The sequence below is a fragment of the Lissotriton helveticus genome, chromosome 7 (genome assembly GCF_964261635.1).
Source record: "Lissotriton helveticus chromosome 7, aLisHel1.1, whole genome shotgun sequence".
Lineage (NCBI taxonomy): Eukaryota > Metazoa > Chordata > Amphibia > Caudata > Salamandridae > Lissotriton > Lissotriton helveticus.
In genome coordinates this window covers 1,097,700,077-1,097,720,843 of record NC_136068.1, presented here as the reverse complement: position 1 = coordinate 1,097,720,843, position 20,767 = coordinate 1,097,700,077, and the positions used below count along the sequence as shown (strand labels likewise).

The following is a 20,767-nucleotide window of genomic DNA, read 5'->3' as shown; positions in this document are numbered from 1 at the left end:
CGACACACTTACGCAACAAAGCTGTGTTGATCCTGTTGGACTTGCCCCTTCTGGCAGGTTCACCCCTAAACTTTTTGCTTTGTGAATGTGAATTGGAGGTAGTGATTTTTGATTTCGCGCACTTTCACTGTGTCCCAGTGGAAAGGGCGTGCGCACTCTTGAGTGCGTGAAGTGAGGTTGGCCTGCCCTCCCATAGGAATGCATGGGGAATGTATGTGTCCCTGGTAGTTCCTGATGCGTGGGGTGTACAGGCTCGAGTCTGGTATGTGCGGACTCGTGTGATTGAATGCTTTGCAATGATGTATGTGGCCTGATTGTGTCTTGTGCGGAAGTGCCACTTCTAGACATTGATGTGTGTGTGTGCAGTGCGGGTGCTGGAGCGTGATTGGCTGGGGCTGGCTGGCAAGCCTGGCTCCAGGAAGTCTGGATGGGTCTGCCCAGGAGTGAGTGGAGAGATCAGCATGAGTGATGTGAGGGAAGGGCTGCACCTTGTTCCTGATGGGGCTGGGCTTTCCCCACACAATGCTGGCTCCGCCCCCTGTGGTGCGTCTAACGACCCTAGCCTCCCCAGTGAATGAAAGGGGTGCTTGGGCCATCAAGGGTGCTCCAAAACCAGCTGCGACTGGTTTTCCCCCACCCTGCACCCTAAGACAAAGGAATGTGGTGTATAAAAATGGGGCTGTGTCCCCACAGAAGTTGTTCTCTTCCAGGATCCTGCCAGAGGGGGCTGCTGCTGGGGCCAGGAGGACCGCCACTTGGATTGTCTCCCTGCCTGGAGACCCAGTGAGCTGGCTCTGGGCCCACCCTTGCCCCCCTGCCTACCTAAGAACTTTGCCAAGCGCCTGGGAGCGCTTGATTTCGGCCCCCAGCTCTTAATATAGCGCCGAGAGCGCTTTACTTTCCCCCTTAGCGCTAAGGAGCGCTTCATCTTACTTATAGCGCTGGGTGCACTGGTATTTCTTCCCCCGAGAGCTCAGCAGCGCTTTTATGCCACGATCGAGTGCCCACCTCGATTTGAGTATTTACTTAAGAAAGCTGGTGCCCACCCGGCATTGCCCCGTGTCTGCCGGGAAATCATCCTCGTCGCCGCCCGGCCAAACCGGAAGTCAGGCAGGCCGGGGGCGGGACAAGTGGACAACAGGAAGCCCAGGCGGGAGCTCACCCCGCACTGGGACGCATGACCAAGGGAACAGTCCAGCCGCGGCCCCGGAGAGTCCCGAGGAGCGGGAGCTCTCCGCCTACAGCCGCCGTCTAGAAGAGCCCAGCAGAGAGGAGCTGACACAGTGAGGAGCCGCCGCCTCCGACAGCCGGTGAGTGCGGGCGGGCTCCGGGTCACTCCTCTGCTCGGGAAAGTGCCGCGGGCAGAGGCAGAATAGTGTGTTCAGGGCGGCCCCGGTTGGCAGCGGGCCGCCCCCACGATCCCCGGGGGCCTATTTTGTTTAATGAGCCCTGTGAGGCTCCCGAGTCCTTTGATCCTGAGTCCCCCGTGAGGGACTCCAACGACGCCCACATCAGTGACGAGCCCCGAGAGGCTCCGGGCATTTCTGTTTCCGAGTCCACTAAGGACTCCAACGAAGCCGCATTCTTGTTTGAGCCCCGAGGGCCCTGGGGGCAACTTGTGTATTCAGAGCCTGAGAGGCTCACAGTGGTTTCCGAGTCCCCCCGTTAGGGACTCCGACGTTCCGGGCGCATTCCTGTTTTTGAGCCCCAGAGGCTCCCCACGCCCACAGTTATTTTACGAGCCAGAGAGGCTCTCGAGTGCCATATTCACGGAGCCCAGAGAGGATCTTGGGGGACACGAGTGTTGGTCAGAGCCTCGAGGCTCCCACGCTGTGTTGCCCTCACCATTGTTCTTGAGCCCACAAGGCTCCAACGTTGGCTCATCCTTACCTCACAGCTGCCCAGCACTTTGTGGGCAGTTGCCACGTTTAGGTTTTGTCGCAGTGGCGCAACCTGGACCCTGGACTTTTGATGTAAATTCTGTGCTAATGTGATTTCTGCAAAGTGTTCTTTGCTGCACCTCTGAATGTGTTTTTATGCGTCATGTGCCTTGTTTTACACCGCTGAATGTAGGTTCTGCATCATGTGTTTTTCTTCCCTACACCTCTGAATGTGTTGTGATGCATCATGTGTAATGTGCTTATACCCCTACAGGTATTGTGATACTTAGGTGGTTGTTTTTCTCCTAGTACAGGTGGTGCTAGTGAGGTCCTGGTTCCCTGCGTGACCTGTTCCTAGGGTTAGAGTTGCAATGGTGGTACTTACCTGTTACCAGTAGTTACTGGTTGTGTGCTCTATTTTTATATTCTGTGCTAAAGTGAGTTATGTTCTATGTACCAAGTGCTAATTCTACCAAGTGCTAAGTTCTAAAAGTGCCGATTCCTGACAGTGGTCCAGGTGGCCCTGTCTTGTACATATCCCCTGTAAATTCTGCCTGTGCCTGTTGGCACATTGTAAAGTGTGTGTTTTTATCTAATGTGTTTTGGTATAATACAAAGGCTATTTTTATATATAACCTTGAGTGGAGTTTCCTTTGTGGTGGGTCTTGGGTGTTGTTGCTGGGGTGCGTGTGCAAATACTTAACTCACATCACCTCCAAGTTTAGCCTTGCTGCTCGCGCCACGTTACCTAGAGGGTGAGCAGGGGTTATCTTGGCGTGCAACTCCCTTGCCCTGACTTGGGAGTGGCGGTCTCTGACTGACTTTGGCGCAAGCCCTTGGCCAGCCAGGGATCCCATTTCTAACATTGTTGGCAGCGGTGCGGATAAAGATTTGTGTTTGCGTTGTACCACAGTGGCAACTGGCCGCACTACAAAACTCTGCATTTTAGATAAATCACATTTTGGGGATTATTGTTTCTGAATTGTTCTTAATGTCATTTCTTTGGAAATGTGTTTCTTGTGCACTGTGAGTTAGGTGTCACTAGCTCTGGGTGGGTTTCTATCCCCTAAGTGCAGTTTGAATTTTCTGGATTCACCAGAGGGTGGGATCCAGTGGTAGCAGTGTAATAGTGTCCAGTACATTTTTTCTCCGCCCTGCACCCAGAGTCTGGTACCTGTGTCACGTGTGGTCAGGTTGAGTAATCAGGGGTGGTAGAAACTGCCTTACTAGTCTGAGGGGGGTGGGGGGGGGGGGTTGTGTGTGGATGAATCGTGTGTGGCACTAGAAAAGTGAGTGTGAGTTCTCAGGGATAGGGAGCTCACTGAATCTTTGTATATTTGGTACTCTTGCTTCAGCTCTGACTGTTAGGTCACCTGTGTTGCACGTGTCTGTGAGCATCCTGCCAAGATGGAATCTTCTTTTAACCTCTGTGGCCTGTTTAGGTACAGTATGCATGAGTTGGTGCAGTTTTGTGAGGGGAGAGACATCACAGTGAATGAGTCAGACACCCAGTCCAAGCTTAGGGATAACCTGATCCTATGGCAGAAGGATGACTGGGAACGTGAGCACAGTGAGAAAGAGAGGGCCCGGGCCGCACGCCATGAGGGTGGTGGGTCTGAGAGGAGCCCTGGAGAATCTGAAGAGGAGGATGGAAATGACAGTGGATGGGCACCAGCAGATAGTGAGGACCCCATAGATAGGGAGTCCCTTGCTGGGTCCAGCGTAGGAGGCAGTGCCTCATCCCTTTCCCTGTCCCCAGAGGCGAATAGGAGATTAGCCTTAGAGGAGAAAATGGCGTTATGGGCTCATGAGTTGTCTTAGGACTTTGGCCCTTGAGCAACAAAGGCTAGAGACTGAGACGGTCTTAGCGCAGGAAAGGATAGAGGAGGCTAAGAGGGCCTTCACCAGAGAGAAATTACCTCTGGAGGGTAGACTATCCCCTGCGCGCAGTTTTAATTGTCTGGATTCTACAGGGAGGGTTGAGTCCAGTGGTGGCAGCCATATAGATTTCAGTGCAGAAAGTCCCAGTTCCCAGAGTATGGTACCTGTTTCCCCAGAAGAGGAGTATAGGTTGAAATTCAGGGGCAGTAGGAAACTGTCTCACCAGTCTTGGGGAGGAGTTTGCAGGGGACTGTCAGTGTGCACTGATTGAGTGGTTGGAGGTTCCCACAGGACCTGATTTTGACAAACTGTTTGATCTTATTCTCAAGGAGCAGGTGCTCAGTCGTTGTTTGCCGGAGTTGCGGCAACACTTGTTGAGGTGTGAAACCATGGATCCTTGGGAGCTTGCAAGTGAAGCAGACCGCTGGGAGAGTGCCAGAGGTTCTGTAGAGTCATTAGAGAGTGAGTGCAACAGTAGTGGTACAGGTATCTTCCAGCCCAGTGTGGTGGAAGAGGTTCAGTGTAGCCCAGCTAGGTCCCAGTATAGTGAGAGGGGTGGAGAGGCTGACTACCTGGCTCAGTGGAGCGGGAGTCAGTGGGAGGCTGAGAGTCCCCAGATGCCCGAAGCCCTATCTCAGAACCTGGGTGGTTTCTTGAGGGAACACCAGGGTGGGGACCTAGGCTGTCCTGTTAGTACACTTGAGGAGGATCTCCTAGTGTCTAGGGAACCTGGAGCATCTGTAACTAGAGCTCCAGGGGTTCCAGTGTCCGGCAGTGCTACTCCAGAAGGGAGGGCACAGAAGTCCGAAGTGAGGAGTGATTGGGGGATGAGTTTCCCAGTGGATGCACCAGTGTACCAGGGACTAGCCAGTTGGGCTAGATCTTCTTGGGGGGACCCGGGTGGCGCCTCTTCTGTTCTGGGGGATCTTCACGCCCTGTCAGGTGGACAGGGGATGGGAGATCTGCGCCAGACAGACAGTCACACGACATATGGGTGATGTGTCAGCCTCAGGGGGATGGTGTGTGAGTCCCCAGACGTCCTGGAGTGCCAGGCAATTGTTCCAGTGAAGGTTTTAGACCGGAGGTTGGGAGGCCAGGTTCAGGTTCAGCCTGACCTGAAGGGTGGGACTACTGTAATCAGTGTCCTGACCAGTTCTTCTTCCAGAGGTACCGCCCCGGTTGGGAGGGAGCAGGACTCTGGAAGGGGGTGCAGAAGGTGGGAGAGCCCACCTCTGACCTCGGTGCAACCTGAGGGGTTAAACCCTGGGTTGGAATGGTGTGCTAGGTGTACCCCTCGCCAGAGGAGGAGGAACCCCCAGAAGAAGAGGTAGGGGGAGGAGAGCCTTCCCTGAGACTCCTGGTCCGCCTGAGGTTGTAGACCCTAGGCTGTAGAACCAGTGGCAGTCTGGCCCTGTCGTGCAGACAGGAAGAGTGGAGAGTGGCTACTATGTGCCAGGGGTTACTACCCCCCACTTTGTGAGTAGGCAGGAACCAGTGGCACCTGGGTGGCCTAGGGCCTGGTTCTGGCCGAGGACAGCTGGAGAGTACCAGTGGGGTAGCCCAGTTAGTCCCTACAGTAGTTTTAGAAGGAACCCCAGGGGTTCACCGTGGCGTAGAACAGGAGGGTGTCCCTGCAGTTTCGGGCCCGCGTCCGTGTTCTATCGCCCCTAGCAGGGATATCCATCACGGTGGTAATTGGTCTACCCTGCGTTTTGGCTGGAAGGGGGTTGTGTTGGACTTGGCCCTTCTGTCAGGTTCACCCCTAAACTTTTTGCTTTGTGAATGTGAATTGGAGGTAGTGATTTTTGATTTCGCGCACTTTCACTGTGTCCCAGTGGAAAGTGCGTGCGCACTCTTGAGTGCGTAGAGTAAGGTTGGCCTGCCCTCCCATAGGAATGCATGGGGAATGTATGTGTCCCTGGTAGTTCCTGATGCGTGGGGTGTACAGGCTCGAGTCTGGTATGTGCGGACTCGTGTGATTGAATGCTTCGCTATGATGTATGTGGCCTGATTGTGTCTTGTGCGGAAGTGCCACTTCTAGACATTGATGTGTGTGTGCAGTGAGGGTGCTGGAGCGTGATTGGCTGGAGCTGGCTGGCAAGCCTGGCTCCAGGAAGTCTGAATGGGTCTCCCCAGGAGTGAGTGGAGAGATCAGCATGAGTGATGTGAGGGAGGGGCTGCACCTGGTTTCTGATGGGGCTGGGCTTTCCCCACACAATGCTGGCTCCGCCCCCTGTGGTGCCTCTAACGACCCTAGCCTCCCCAGTGAATGAAAGGGGTGCTTGGGCCATCAAGGGTGCTCCGAAACCAGCTGCGACTGGTTTTCCCCCACCCTGCACCCTAAGACAAAGGAATGTGGTGTATAAAAATGGGGCTGTGTCCCCACAGAAGTTGTTCTCTTCCAGGATCTTGCCAGAGGGGGCTGCTGCTGTTGCTGGGGCCAGGAGGACCGCCACTTGGATTGTCTCGCTGCCTGGAGACCCAGTGAGCTGGCTCTGGGCCCAGCCTTGCCCCCCTGCCTACCTAAGGACTTTGCTGGACTTTGCCAAGCGCCTGGGAGCGCTTGATTTCGGCCCCCAGCTCTTAATAGCGCTTTAAATTGCTATTCTAGCGCCGAGAGCACTTTACTTTCCCCCTTAGCGCTAAGGAGCGCTTCATCTTACTTATAGCGCTGGGCGCGCTGGTATTTCTTCCCCCGAGCGCTCAGGAGCGCTTTTATGCCACGATTGAGTGCCCACCTCGATTTGAGTATTTACTTAAGAAAGCCGGTGCCCACCCGGCATTGCCCTGTGTCTGCCTTGAAATCATCCTCGTCGCCGCCCGGCCGAACCGGAAGTCAGGCAGGCCGGGGGCGGGACAAGCGGACAACAGGAAGCCCAGGCGGGAGCCCACCCCGCACTGGGACGCGTGACCAAGGGAACAGTCCAGCCGTGGCCCCGGAGAGTCCCGAGGAGCGGGAGCTCTCCGCCTACAGCCGCCGTCTAGAAGAGCCCAGCAGAGAGGAGCTGACACCGTGAGGAGCCGCCGCCTCCGACAGCCGGTGAGTGCGGGCGGGCTCCGGGTAGCTCCTCTGCTTGGGAAAGTGCCGCGGGCAGAGGCAGGTTAGTGTGTTCAGGGCGGCCCCGGTTGGCAGCGGGCCGCCCCCACGATCCCCGGGGGCCTATTTTGTTTAATGTGCCCTGTGAGGCTCCCGAGTCCCTTGATCCTGAGTCACCCGTGAGGGACTCCAACGACGCCCACATCAGTTACGAGCCCCGAGACGCTCCGGGCATTTCTGTTTCCGAGTCCACGAAGGACTACAACGAAGCCGCATTCTTGTATGAGCCCCGAGGGTCCTGGGGGCAACTTGTGTATTCAGAGCCTGAGAGGCTCACAGTGGTTTCCGAGTCCCCCCGTGAGGGACTCCGACGTTCCGGGCGCATTCCTGTTTTTGAGCCCCAGAGGCTCCCCACGCCCACAGTTATTTTACGAGCCAGAGAGGCTCTCGAGTGCCATATTCACGGAGCCCAGAGAGGATCTTGGGGGACACGAGTGTTGGTCAGAGCCCCGAGGCTCCCACGCTGTGTTACCCTCACCATTGTTCTTGAGCCCACAAGGCTCCAACGTTGGCTCATCCTTACCTCACAGCTGCCCAGCACTTTGTGGGCAGTTGCCACGTTTAGGTTTTGGCGCAGTGGCGCAACCTCGACCCTGGACTTTTGATGTAAGTTCTGTGCTAATGTGATTTCTGCAAAGTGTTCTTTGCTGCACCTCTGAATGTGTTTTTATGCGTCATGTGCCTTGTTTTACACCGCTGAATGTAGGTTCTGCATCATGTGTTTTTCTTCCCTACACCTCTGAATGTGTTGTGATGCATCATGTGTAATGTGCTTATACCCCTACAGGTATTGTGATACCTAGGTGGTTGTTTTTCTCCTAGTACAGGTGGTGCTAGTGAGGTCCTGGTTCCCTGTGTGACCTGTTCCTAGGGTGGTTAGGGTTGCGTAGGTGGTACTTACCTGTTACCAGTAGTTACTGGTTGTGTGCTCTATTTTTATATTCTGTGCTAAAGTGAGTTATATTCTATGTACCAAGTGCTAATTCTACCAAGTGCTAAGTTCTAAAAGTGCTGATTCCTGACAGTGGTCCAGGTGGCCCTGTCTTGTACATATCCCCTGTAAATTCTGCCCGTGCCTGTTGGCACAATGCAAAGTGTGTGTTTTTATCTAATGTGTTTTGGTATAATACAAAGGCTATTTTTATATATAACCTTGTGTGGAGTTTCCTTTGTGGTGGGCCTTGGGTGTTGTTGCTGGGGTGCGTGCGCAAATACTTAACTCACATCACCTCCAAGTTTAGCCTTGCTGCTCGCGCCACGTTACCTAGAGGGTGAGCAGGGGTTATCTTGGCGTGTAACTCCCTTGCCCTGACTTGGGAGTGGCGGTCTCTGACTGACTTTGGCGCAAGCCCTGGCCAGCCAGGGATCCCATTTCTAACAGATCCGGACGGACAACATGACAGCTATGTATTACATTCAAAAACAGGGAGGAACACACTCGCCACAGATGTCGCACCTAGCTCAAGCAATGTGGAAATGGGCCATTCAGAGGAACATTTTCCTCATGGCAGAACACCTCCTAGGCAAGGACAGCCAAGTTGCCGACCTGCTAAGCAGGCACAGCCAACAGATGCACGAATGAGAAATTCACCCCAAAGTGCTCCAACCATTCTTCCGGAAGTGGGGACACCCGGAAATAGATGTTTGCCACAAGCGAAAACGCAAAATGCTAGTACTTTGCCGCCAGTTTCCCACATCCGCAGTCGCAGGGCAATGCGATATGGATGAACTGGTCAGGCAAATTTGCGTACGCTTTTCCCCCAGCTCCATTAATACCACTGGTGGCACGCAAAATGCGCCAACATTCTCTGACGCTAATTCTAGTTGCTCCCACGTGGGCGAGACAATCATGGTACACAACGTTCCTAGAACTATCAGTGGTGCCTCATCAAAGACTGCGACTCACACCCAGTCTTCTAACTCAGAACCATGGCGAAATCCAACACCCAGATCCGCAACAGCTGAACCTAGCGATCTGGCTCCTGAAATCCTAGAATTTGGATACCTCAACTTGCCTCCAGACTGCATGAATATTATCAAAGAGGCAAGGAAACCCACTACCAAAGCATGCTATGCAGCAAAGTGGAAACGTTTCGTCATTTACTGTAATAACAATGACCTTAACCCACTTGATGCTTCCACTCAAAACATCATTTGCTACTTATTGCACCTCCAACTGTGCAATTTAGCCTTCTCTTCCATCAGAATACACTTAGCTGCGTTAGCAGCATATCTGCAAAACAGGCAACACCTTTCACTATTTAGGGTGCCAGCAATTAAAGCGTTTATGGAAGGACTGAAACGCGTAATTCCTCCAAGACACCCACCTTCACCAGTCTGGAATCTAAACGTTGTCTTAACCAGACTAATGGGACCACCTTTTGAACCACAGCACTCATGCGAACTACAATTTCTTACTTGGAAAGTGGCTTTCCTTTTTGCCATTACTTCGCTTCGAAGAGTTAGTGAGCTGCAAGCCCTAACTATTCAAGAGCCATTCATTCAAGAACATGCAAATAGAGTAGTTCTTAGAACAAACCCTAAATTCATGCCAAAGGTGGTATCCCATTTCCATATAAATCAAACTATAGAACTGCCAGTGTTCTTTCAGAACCCACAAACACTAGCTGAAAGGGCCTTGCATACCCTAGATGTAAAAAGAGCTCTGCTATATTACATAGACAGAACTAAAACATTTCGGAAAACAAAACAATTGTTTGTTGCCTTCTCACCACAACACAAGGGTAACCCTATTTCAAAATCAGGTATAGCCAGATGGATAGTTAAGTGCATCCAAATATGTTATTTGAAGGCAAAACGCACCTTAACAGTCCCTCCTAGAGGACATTCCACACGCAAGCTAGGAGCATCCATGGCTTTCCTGGGAAATATTCCTTTACACGAAATTTGTAGAGCAGCCACATGGTCAACCACACATACATTTACAAAACACTATTGTGTAGATGTACGTTCAAAACAGCAAGCTGCTGTAGGACAGGCTGTTCTCAAAACTCTTTTCCAGACTGCTGCAGCTGACACAGGTAGCCACCGCTGAGGGAGATACTGCTATACATTCTATGCACAGATGTGAATTCAGCAGCCCGCATGCCTCGAACGGAATATGCTACTTACCCGTATGCATCTGTTCTTGGCATATAGGGCTGCTGACATTCATATCACCCACCCACCTCCCCAGTGCCTGTCGCAGCTGCAGTATTCACTCCTTGCATGGACATCTCTTACTGTACTATACTCCATCTCTGCCACAATGGCGAAAAACAATCTGAGGATGGAGAGGATGCCCATGCGCACTGTAGTCCGAGGGAGGAGCCACCTATCTCGTGATACTTCGAAGACTCTTCCAGGACAACAATGTGCAATCATCCGGACCCAACACTAGGCGGCGATCTATGTACAGATATGAATGTCAGCAGCCCAACATGCCAAGAACAGATGCATACTGGTAAGTAGCATATTCCTTATTTAATAGAAACTTAATCTGGATCTAACATAACTCCAAATCTCCTCCTATATCCAAGCTTCTGTGTTTAGTTAACTGTGTGAAAAAGTGGTAAATTCCAATTAACATTGGGTTCAGTGAATTGCTACCTCCTACAATTTTATCAATTGCGATTTAAACTTAAAAAGCAATATGTAACCATCCGACTGTGTGCCCTAAATAAGGCTGCACATATTCTGGATCATTTGAATAATTCTTTCCCTCTGTTGTTCCCTGACTTCAGGGTGGTCTGGCTTGTTTAACATTTGTGCACACTACACAGAGAGCTCTACTGGAATGGTATAGAATTGGTTCTTTGGTTTCCTGTATAACATACCTGATCAAGACTTCCAGGTCTACATCTCTATCTTATTATGTGTGGAGTGTTACAAGGCGATCCTTCATAAGATCAGATATACCAGATAGGAGCATTACCATCCACTAACATGCTGTTGACACTATGCTTTACTTGAGTGTGGCGGACTCCTTGAGCACTAAGAAATTGAAATGTCACCTGTACGCATGGGTACGTTAGATGCATTTCTCAACTCAAACCTTTCGAAAAAGATTATTTTTTATTTTTACACAAAGAAAAATCCTTTTATTCATACTTGGCTCAATGAACCCTCTGGATGTTTTGGCCATGGTTTTCACTGATGCAAAATTATTTGACTTTGCTTTTGTTCAGGCTATTGAAATGTTGCATTTAGTTGTAGGAAATGGCACTTTGAGAAGCTAGCCTAAAAAAAATCTCTTCCCATAAAAAGGTGTTCTCGATTTAGTTGATTGCTTAGTCAAAGGGTCTCAAAAATGGGATCAGGTCATCTTTTCAACCAATTAATCTTCAATGGCTATCCATTCAAACCTGGAATGCCTTTAGTTGCTCTATAATTTGAGGTTGTATAACTTGGTCGACCATCACGCTCCAGACAAACTCTCTGGGGGTATTCATAAGCTGCATTTTATAGTACTACAATAGTACTACTGATGGACTAAAATAATACTATTCATGTACCTCCACCTTTCCCCTTTTAAGTTCGACGATCTCTGCACACATATGTATATGCTGTAGCAGTAAATGTGGGAGGGACGGAAGGGAATGGCTTGAAAATGGAGGACATTTACAACTAAAGAGAAGAGGTTAGGGGAGGATTAAAGAGGGGTTTAGAAGGGCTCGAGAGTGGTTTAGGAGGGACATTCACCCACCCACAAAGAGTAGGCCAATTACTGTTCACATATTGCCCTTTATAATTATTAGAGCCATAAAAGATCAAAAACACTAGTACTGTACTCCAACTCAGAGCGTAAGTAAGTCTAGCACCACACATGGCCAACCACTGGTACTGCAACACCCACCATTAGAAACATAATGGAGTTATTGAGTTAAAATTAATCCGCATAGGAACTAATGTTAAATTAAATTACTGTATTTAAACTGTTACAAAATATACATACATTTAATGTAAAAAAACATAACTATTATTTCTTATATATTTTAATAACCTCTTTAATTTTTTTATGTAATGTATCATTGATGTTTTATTAAAAATCCCTTTTATATGCATCACTTTCCATAACTTTTAATACAAAATAAAAATATATATATATTTTTTTTACTTAGGTTGGATTTTTAAAAATGTAAACTTCGGAAAACTAATTTCATTTTAATTTAACCCCTTAACGGCCGACGGAAGCACTCCCTCCCCAGTGCTGCCGTCGGCCAACCGCCGACGAAGCCCCGCCCACCCTTTAGAACGCCCACACCGCGGCGGAACAACCGCCGCGGTTAAGGCATTAATATATTCAATATAATTATATTTTTAGTTTAAGATCAAGTTATTGGGGAGGAGCCAAGATGGCGATCGAAACGGTCGCATAAACGCCTTGCTCCGTGATCCCTTCCTCCCCGCCATCTATCCTGTCTTTAATCCTGTTCGGGGCGTTCCGAATTTGGTGACCAAGGAAGAGCCTTCACTTACCGTCTGTTTCCGGGGCTCCGGCGTGCAGTGGTTTCTGCGATTTGCCCTTGTCGTCCTGCCGGCCTTCCCGGCCCTGACGCCGGGGCCTCGAGTGCAGTGTCTGCCCGGAGGTGTTCTGGGTGCCGGCGGTCCGGAACCGGTGGAGAGACCCGATGGCGGGAGCCTGAGAGCCGCGGACCGGAGAGACTGGAGCGGACCCACCCCCGATAGTGGGCCGCCCCACATGCCCGTTATCCTGCCGGGCCAGAGAGAGAGGCCGCGTTGTCCGGCACCCCTTGGGTGATACGCCCCTCCTGTTGATTGTCCCGCCTGGGAGCCGGTGCAGGGCTCCCCGAGAGTTGTGGGGAGCACGCCCGTTCTTCTGGTGACTCTCCTTTCTCCGCTGAGCGCCATCCGCCGCGGATCTACTGTGTGTCCTGGGGCCTCCGGCACTCTTGGTGGACTTGGAGGCGGACGTGATAATGGCGGCGGGTGCTGTGCTCAAGATGGCGGATGACCCCTCGGAGTGTCTTCCTCCTGGATACAGGGACGTTGCTGCATTTGCTCTCCCCGGCCCTTGTTTGCTTCGGGCGGCCCCTACACGGAGTGCTGTCTTGCTTGCCCTGGCTGCTCTACGGATCGACCTGTCCTTGCAATGCCGGGACTTGGAGTTGCGGATCGCCGCCATGGTTGCTCCGCCATTTTGTGGCGCTGTGTCGTCTCCCCGAGTTGGTTTCGTTGTATCTCCTCCGGCTGCTGTGCTGGTATCTCCGGATGATTGCTCGATTCCATGGGGTCAAGTGGACTTGATGCCGATGCTGCAGTGTTTCCTACATCCTGATTTCTTTGCTTCGTCCTGGTCGGCCTGGATTTTGTACTTGACCACGTGGATATTTGGTGTACTTTTGTATTCTGACTGCAGCCGAGCTTTCCTGGTTGCTTCTTGGTGGCCGGGACGCTGTTCCACAAGGATTCCACTTGTTTTCCCTAACTGGTATGAGCCCACTATATCGTACTGTTTCTTGGCCATGTCGGGGTCTGGCGGTTCTGCTCTTCGTAGAAGTGGACAGGGGTGATCGTGCCTAAATGCCTGCGGAAATTTCGCTTTGTTACTGGCATCTCCGGGCCTCACTGTCTGGACAGTTTCTGTCTTCATCCTCTGTGTAGGCTTTTCTCAGTATCCTATTTGTCCTCGATTATTGATCTTTTGTTGCGGGTGGGGAGGTGTTCTGTGTTCCGATCGCCGGCTCCTCTCCTCTCTCTCTCCTCTTTCCTCTTCTTTTCTCTTTTTCTCCTTTTCTTTCTCTGTTATTTCTCCCTTTTTCTTTTCTTCTATCTTTCGGGTGCTTCTGGGGCGACAGGCACGCTGTTTAGTGGGGTAGGCCATAGCCATTACAGTGATGTAGGGTGGGGGGGGTGTTTGTTATTTTAGTTTGTTTAGTTCTATGGTCCCTTTTTGCTTCCTTTCTAGGGGGTGGGCTATGTCCCTTTTTCTTTCTCCTTCGTATTGCGAGTGTCTGCACTTTCTCCTTTTCGGGGCGGGCTGGCTGTCTATGTGACGTCCTATTAAATTGTTTGCTAAGTTTTGTCCTTGATTTTTTACCCTTTGATGGGCATAGAATGTCTTTGGGATTCGCCCTACTATGGTTACCTGATTGCGTGGGGGGCTATATCCCTCCCGTCCCCCCCTGCTTCTTCTTTTGTCTATGTTGCATGACGCACTGGTAGATATGGCTGCTGCCTCCTCTATAAATCATAAAATGGAACCTTATTTATCCTGGTGCCTACTGTGTAACGACTTTATTCTTCGTCTATACTGTATTCAGTTTGCCATACGCTTTGTTGTTGCTCCTTTTTACTCTCCTGCTTTTGCGGCCGGCCCCTGTGGTTGTAGGCCTGCGCTTGTACTGATACGCATATTTCAATAAAGGTTTTAAAAAATAAAAATAAAAAAAAGATCAAGTTATTAACGATGTGACATTGTTCATATTGTTTTTAAATTTCAAGTCATTGAATAGAATTAATTATATTTGCCATAAACATTTTTCTTTCTATTTTCTTTTTTAACTTATAATAAACTTTGATAATTTTCTTTGTGCTTTACCATAGGGAGATCTCCTTCCCATTAGGGAACATCAGCCCAAATGTGTATAACATCAAATGTGGTCATGAAATCACTGCTACAAGTAACTTTACAGTTGCATTTGATGTTTTACTGACTTAATTTCTTGTTTCAGGGAATGGGGACATGGAAGTCAACACTTTTGAGTAATTTTACACTTGTAAGTGGTGAGTAGCCAAAAGTAGTAAAGTTACTCAAAAGTATCAGAGTAAATGTCCTTGTAGTAAATTTACATGTGTAGGTTTACCTTTGTGAGTTGGTTCCCCATATTTGGTGTCTCTCAACGCACCCAAAGCAATTCATGCCTCTTTCTGAAATCTCAGACTAAAAGATCTACCCTCTCAAGCAGATTTTTGCAACTTTTCCCCAAGAATCTGGAATGCTTTCCCTGAGGAAATACGCCTGTCTCTCGTCTTAATCGCATTCTGCAAGACCAAAGATTTCTTTGTCACCTTTCTTCTGACTTTCACTTGTCTCCTGCATCTCCAGGACCTTTAGAATACAGCACCATCGTAAATGATTACTTTAGGGAGGCACCAGCACCCTGAATAGCCGTGCTCTTGTAGGTAGGAGCGACCAGACTGACGAGAATTTCTCCTTAGAAATAAAGTGCCTATTTGATAGCTAGTGCATTTATGTCAAGTCCCTAATTTTTGTTTTATTTGCCTCAGCTGTGTAGTCTCATAGTGCCAGTAGTAATGAGTGCTGTTCAAGAGGATGTCAAAAAAAAAAATATGATACATAAATATTAAGATGTAATCCTGTGCCTATTGTGTCAAAGCTCTTGACGTTTCCGTTCCATATTTTTCAGCACATCCTACTGTGCTTCTAAATAAAAATAATTGTCATTCTAGGTCGGAACACAAAACAGCCTTGAGCTCCTGGACGACCCAAAGGCCGTGATTGTAGATGAAATTGCCTTAAAGCTTGGACTGCGAAAGGTAGTGTATACATTCTGTTATACATGTGTTGTCTGACACTTATTTAATTTTGAAAAAGCATTGATGGTTGGATGTTTCTGAATAGATAAATGCCATTATCCAGCACCGATATTTTGATAGATCGAAATGAGTTGTACATTCCCTGTTGTAAGGCTATGAATCCCTGGTGCATAAATATCAAACAGTTTTGGAAACAACAGTAAAGCATCTAATAGTACTAATCATCTACCTCATTTCTGAGGTGTTTTTTTTCTATGGCAACTTCACTGCCTTTGACAACACAAACAGCCCCTTAGTAGACATCATCAGAAACTGCCATCTTATCAACTTCAAATCCCATAATGTATTACTGTAGTTTGTGGTACTTTTCTGTCCTTTTATCTTAAAAGACTTCTGAGACCAAGACGCCACATTCTGTAAGTGTAAATTTAACTTTGAAGTAGAAATCACAAAGGAAAATGCGCTTCTCCCCTCTTAATATAAATAGAAGACCAAATCGGGTAGCTCTTGCTACAGAGCTTCAACCAGAGATGGTAACTCGTGACATAACCTATTCATCTAAAATGCACCACAGAGCATCATCAGTTGGATCAACTGTTAGCCATTTCACATCTCCCTAAGGAAGATGACATGCCTCCCAGAGTCTGCCGGCCCAAATAATGAGCCAACACCAAAGGAAGTTAGAGGTTTCACAATCTGATGACTATAGCAATATTTAAAGGGACAAACTTGAATGATAAATGTTCTTGAGTTCTGTATAACTTGATAGAATAAGCTGCCAATGATGTCCTTTCCATTCCTTTCCTGTATCATGTAAGAGAAGCCGAACCAGACATCTGAGGGTACATTCTTCTGCTTCAGAATTAGAGAAAATGTCAGCGTTCATCTACAGAAGTTGTGGGAGCAGAAATGTACTTCCCTCTTCAAGAGAATACATGTCTACACTTCGAAGCATGAGCACTATTTTGTTTCCTGTCCAAAACTGGGTGGTGATGGACGGAGCATCTGAATCAATCAAACACTCACACCCAGTCAAAAGATCTGGGTTTAATCCATCACCGTTCTTTAGCCCACTCTGCCACCCCAGTTCAGACATGGCTATATGCAAATCAGTCTGACCCTGTGCCTCATGGGAACAGTCCAGCCCGAACTGCCAAGCCATGCCTTCCCTGGACCGGAAACAAGCTTCAGAGGACCGGTTTCTGGCATTCCAGCCGTCTTCAGCCCGGCTTGCTTGAATCCAGTGGCAAAGTGAGCAAGGGACTCACGTCTGAGCATATCCTGCCACACTTATGGCGGCCAAAAGCGGTACAAAAGGGGGTGGTGATGGACGGAGCATCTGAATCAATCAAACAATCACACCCAGTCAAAAGATCTGGGTTGAATCCATCACCGTTCTTTAGCCCACTCTGCCACCCCAGTTCAGACATGGCTATATGCACATCAGTCTGACCCTGTGCCTCATGGGAACAGTCCAGCCCGAACTGCTAAGACATGCCTTCCCTGGACCGGAAACAAGCTTCCGAGGACCGGTTTCTGGCATTCCAGCCGTCTTCAGCCCGGCTTGCTTGAATCCAGTGGCAAAGGGAGCAAGGGACTCACGTCTGAGCATACCCTGCCACACTTATGGCGGCCAAAAGCGGTACAAAAGGGGGTGGTGATGGACGGAGCATCTGAATCAATCAAACACTCACACCCAGTCAAAAGATCTGGGTTTAATCCATCACCGTTCTTTAGCCCACTCTGCCACCCCAGTTCAGACATGGCTATATGCAAATCAGTCTGACCCCGTGCCTCATGGGAACAGTCCAGCCCGAACTGCCAAGCCATGCCTTCCCTGGACCGGAAACAAGCTTCCGAGGGCCGGTTTCTGGCATTCCAGCCGTCTTCAGCCCGGCTTGCTTGAATCCAGTGGCAAAGTGAACAAGGTACTCACGTCTGAGCACACCTATGGCGGCCAAAAGCCGTACAAAAGGGGGTGGTGATGGACGGAGCATCTGAATCAATCAAACACTCACTCCCAGTCAAAAGATCTCGGTTTAATCCATCACCGTTCTTTAGCCCACTCTGCCACCCCAGTTCAGACATGGCTATATGCAAATCAGTCTGACCCTGTGCCTCATGGGAACAGTCCAGCCCGAACTGCGAAGCCATGCCTTCCCTGGACCGGAAACAAGCTTCCGAGGACCGGTTTCTGGCATTCCCGCCGTCTTCAGCCCGGCTTGCTTGAATCCAGTGGCAAAGTGAGCAAGGGACTCACGTCTGAGCATACCCTGCCACACTTATGGTGGCCAAAAGCAGTACAAAAGGGGGTGGTGATGGACGGAGCATCTGAATCAAACACTCACACCCAGTCAAAAGATCTGGGGTTAATCCATCACCGTTCTTTAGCCCACTCTGCCACCCCAGTTCAGACATGACTATATGCAAATCAGTCTGACCCTGTGCCTCATGGGAACAGTCCAGCCCGAACTGCCAAACCATGCCTTCCCTGGACCGGAAACAAGCGTTCGAGGCATGTGGGCTGCTGAATTTATATCTGTGCATAGATCACCGCCTAGTGTTGGGTCCGGATGATTGCACATAGTTGTCCTGGAAGAGTCTTTGAAGGATCACGAGATAGGTGGCTCCTCCCTCGGACTACAGTGCGCATGGGCATCCTCTCCATCCCCAGATTGTTTTTCTCCGCCATTGGGTTCGGATGTACTTTCCTACTCTCCAAGTTCGGAATTAAGAAAAACTTTTCATAAGGCCAAAAGGCCTTCGGAACCCGTCGGTATTGTTCAGCGCTTGGTGCCGATACACTTTTTACACCTCTGTTGCACTCCAGTCATCGAATCGGGCCGTGAGGCCTTCTCGACACCACGTGGACCGACCGTCGATGGAACGAAGTCCGTTCAAGTACTGCCCTCAGTGCAACTCGAAGTTCCTGCACACAGACAAGCATCCAGTGTGCAACAAATGCCTATCTCCAGATCACAATGAGGATAGTTGCCTAGCCTGTGCCCAGTTCCGATCAAAAAAGACTATTCGGAATCGACGGGCGGCGAGGCAAGAAATGCAACTGTCGGCGCCAGAGCCCGATAACCTCTTCGGGGACGAAGAAGATCTAGCGAGCGCCGAAGACTCAGATCGAGACGACGGACAATACTCGGAGCCCAACTCCGAATATTACCCCGAAGAGGGAGAACTGATAGTCGATCTCAAGGACTATGATCAGGACATCGTAGCAGTTGAAGACGACTCCGATGACGGTGAGGGGCAAACCGTGAGTACACCGCCCCGTATAGACACTACACCCCTATCAGAGACTCAGGTCAAGGCATCGCCAGCAGGCCTTAGCCGAGACCAACAACCTTGTTCTACAGCCCCGCCATACCGCCCGGCTAAGAACATATCGAAAGAGCCCTCTGAGACACGTCACACAACATCGGTTCCATCGAAACCGAAACTTGTCGACAATACAGTCTTCGGACCGAATTAAGTCGACCCGAAGGCCACAGTACCACTGCAACCTTCGAAACCAAAGACCGTCGAGTCGACATTGAAGACCAAAGCAGTCGAGTTGAGCTCCAAGTCGAAGGCCGTTGAGTCAACCTCGAAACCAAAACACGTCGATTCGACACAAAAACAAAAGCACGTCGAATCGACCCCCAAAAAGCATGTCGAATCGAGCAAATCAGCCTCAGGTATCGACAAGGGGAAGAAACCAATCGACGACAGAACAAGGCCTACGCCCAAAACTACAGTCGAACCGAAACCGAAGGTGGACGAAAACAAATCGGTCGAGCCGAAGCCCGACGACCCGAAGCAGCAGGCTCCAAAACAACATAAAGAGACTGTCGAACCGACAAACCCGCTCGGTCCGAAAAAGGTTGTGAAGCCAGCAAAGGACGTTCAACAAACAAAATCTGTTGAAAAACAACCAAAAGCGATACAACCACCTAAAACGGTCGAGGCCCCAAAAACCATCGACCCGAAGAAACAAAAACCAAAGGCTGTAACACCAAAACCAAGGACTGTGGAAGAGGAGCTTCTTCACCCAGATCCCTCCACAGAGAACCAGTCAAAAATCTACATTGATCCAAAAACTGGTAAAGTGACTGTCTACACTAAAAAGAAAAGGCCTCTACCAACTGAAGACTTTTCCAGGATCCCCCTAAAGAAAAAGAGAGACTGTGCTACCTCTCCTATACTCTTTGAACCTATCACTCCTGCTATGCCTACTACTCCTTATACCCCAACCTCACCAACACGCTCCGACTACAACCCTGATGAAGATCAGGACGCAGATGTAGGTTTTGGTTATCCACAAAACCCAAATACAGAGCCAGACACACAGCCATGGGGTGGAGGAGGGGAACCAGACAATGAAGGGATTCTGCCTATTACAGACCCTGCAGTATACCCTACTAAGCCATCTCCCACAGAGGATACAGTTGCATTTAATTCTCTGTTAGATAGAGCAGCAACCTACCACAATGTAGAGATGCACTCTGATGCTATTTATTATTATTTTATTTTTTTTGCGGGTTTGTATAGCGCTAGATTCAACTCCCGAAGGAGTATCTCTGCGCTTTAGCAGCCACAACGGTAAGATGTATAGTAGTTTAGCTAGATTGGATGATTAGAGTTGGAACAGATGGGTTTTAAGTTGTTTCCTAAATTGTAGGTGTTCTGAGCATTGTCTGAGGGCTCTAGGGAGACTGTTCCAAAGAGAGGGTCCAGCCACAGACAGTGCCTTACCACCGTGTCTAGCCTTCTTAGTCCGAGGGACACATAGCAAATCCTGGTCACTGGACCTGAGGGAGCGTGTAGGAACGTAGGGGATGAATTTGTTTTAGGTATTCGGGCCCTGAACCGTTAAGGCATTTATGAATAATGCAGCAAGTTTTGAATTTGGTTCTCTGTTTTATGGGCAGCCAATTAAGTTTTGCCAATATAGGTTTGGAAGGGGTTCGGGTAGGGGCGTTAAGGACTAATCGAGCTGCAGTGTTTTGAACCACTTCGAGTTTTGCTAGAACTCCTTCATTAGCGGTCAGAAACAGGCCATTGCAGTAGTCTATGCGACTTAAAACAAGAGCCTGCACCAGTGTTTTTCTGACTGAGTCGGGAAGCAGAGGGAATACTTTCCGTAAGAGCCCAATTACGTGGAAGCATGAACCCACAACGTAGTTGCTATGCTGCTTTAATGAGAGTTCCTGATCTAGTCTGACTCCTAGATTTTTTTACAACCTGCTTTGGCTCCGGGACTGGACCAAGATCTTGTGGCCACCAGTCCGGAGTCCATAGCAGTTTTGCTTCTCCAAACAACATGACTTCGGTCTTACCGACATTGCATTGAAGATAGTTGGTGGACATCCAATGCGCCACAGCCTTCATACCCTGG

At 49.4% G+C, this 20,767-nt stretch overlaps 1 protein-coding gene across 2 annotated transcripts in view; it reads left to right on the top strand.

Annotated features, from left to right (window-relative positions):
• The window catches only part of NPLOC4 (NPL4 homolog, ubiquitin recognition factor), a 652,620-nt gene that overhangs the window by 289,910 nt on the left and 341,943 nt on the right, over nt 1-20,767 (top strand). For both annotated transcript variants that reach the window (XM_078654232.1, XM_078654233.1), the window contains exon 9: nt 15,292-15,378. In XM_078654232.1, coding sequence (XP_078510358.1) covers nt 15,292-15,378 — 87 coding nt within the window. The remainder of the gene's footprint in view (nt 1-15,291; nt 15,379-20,767) is intronic.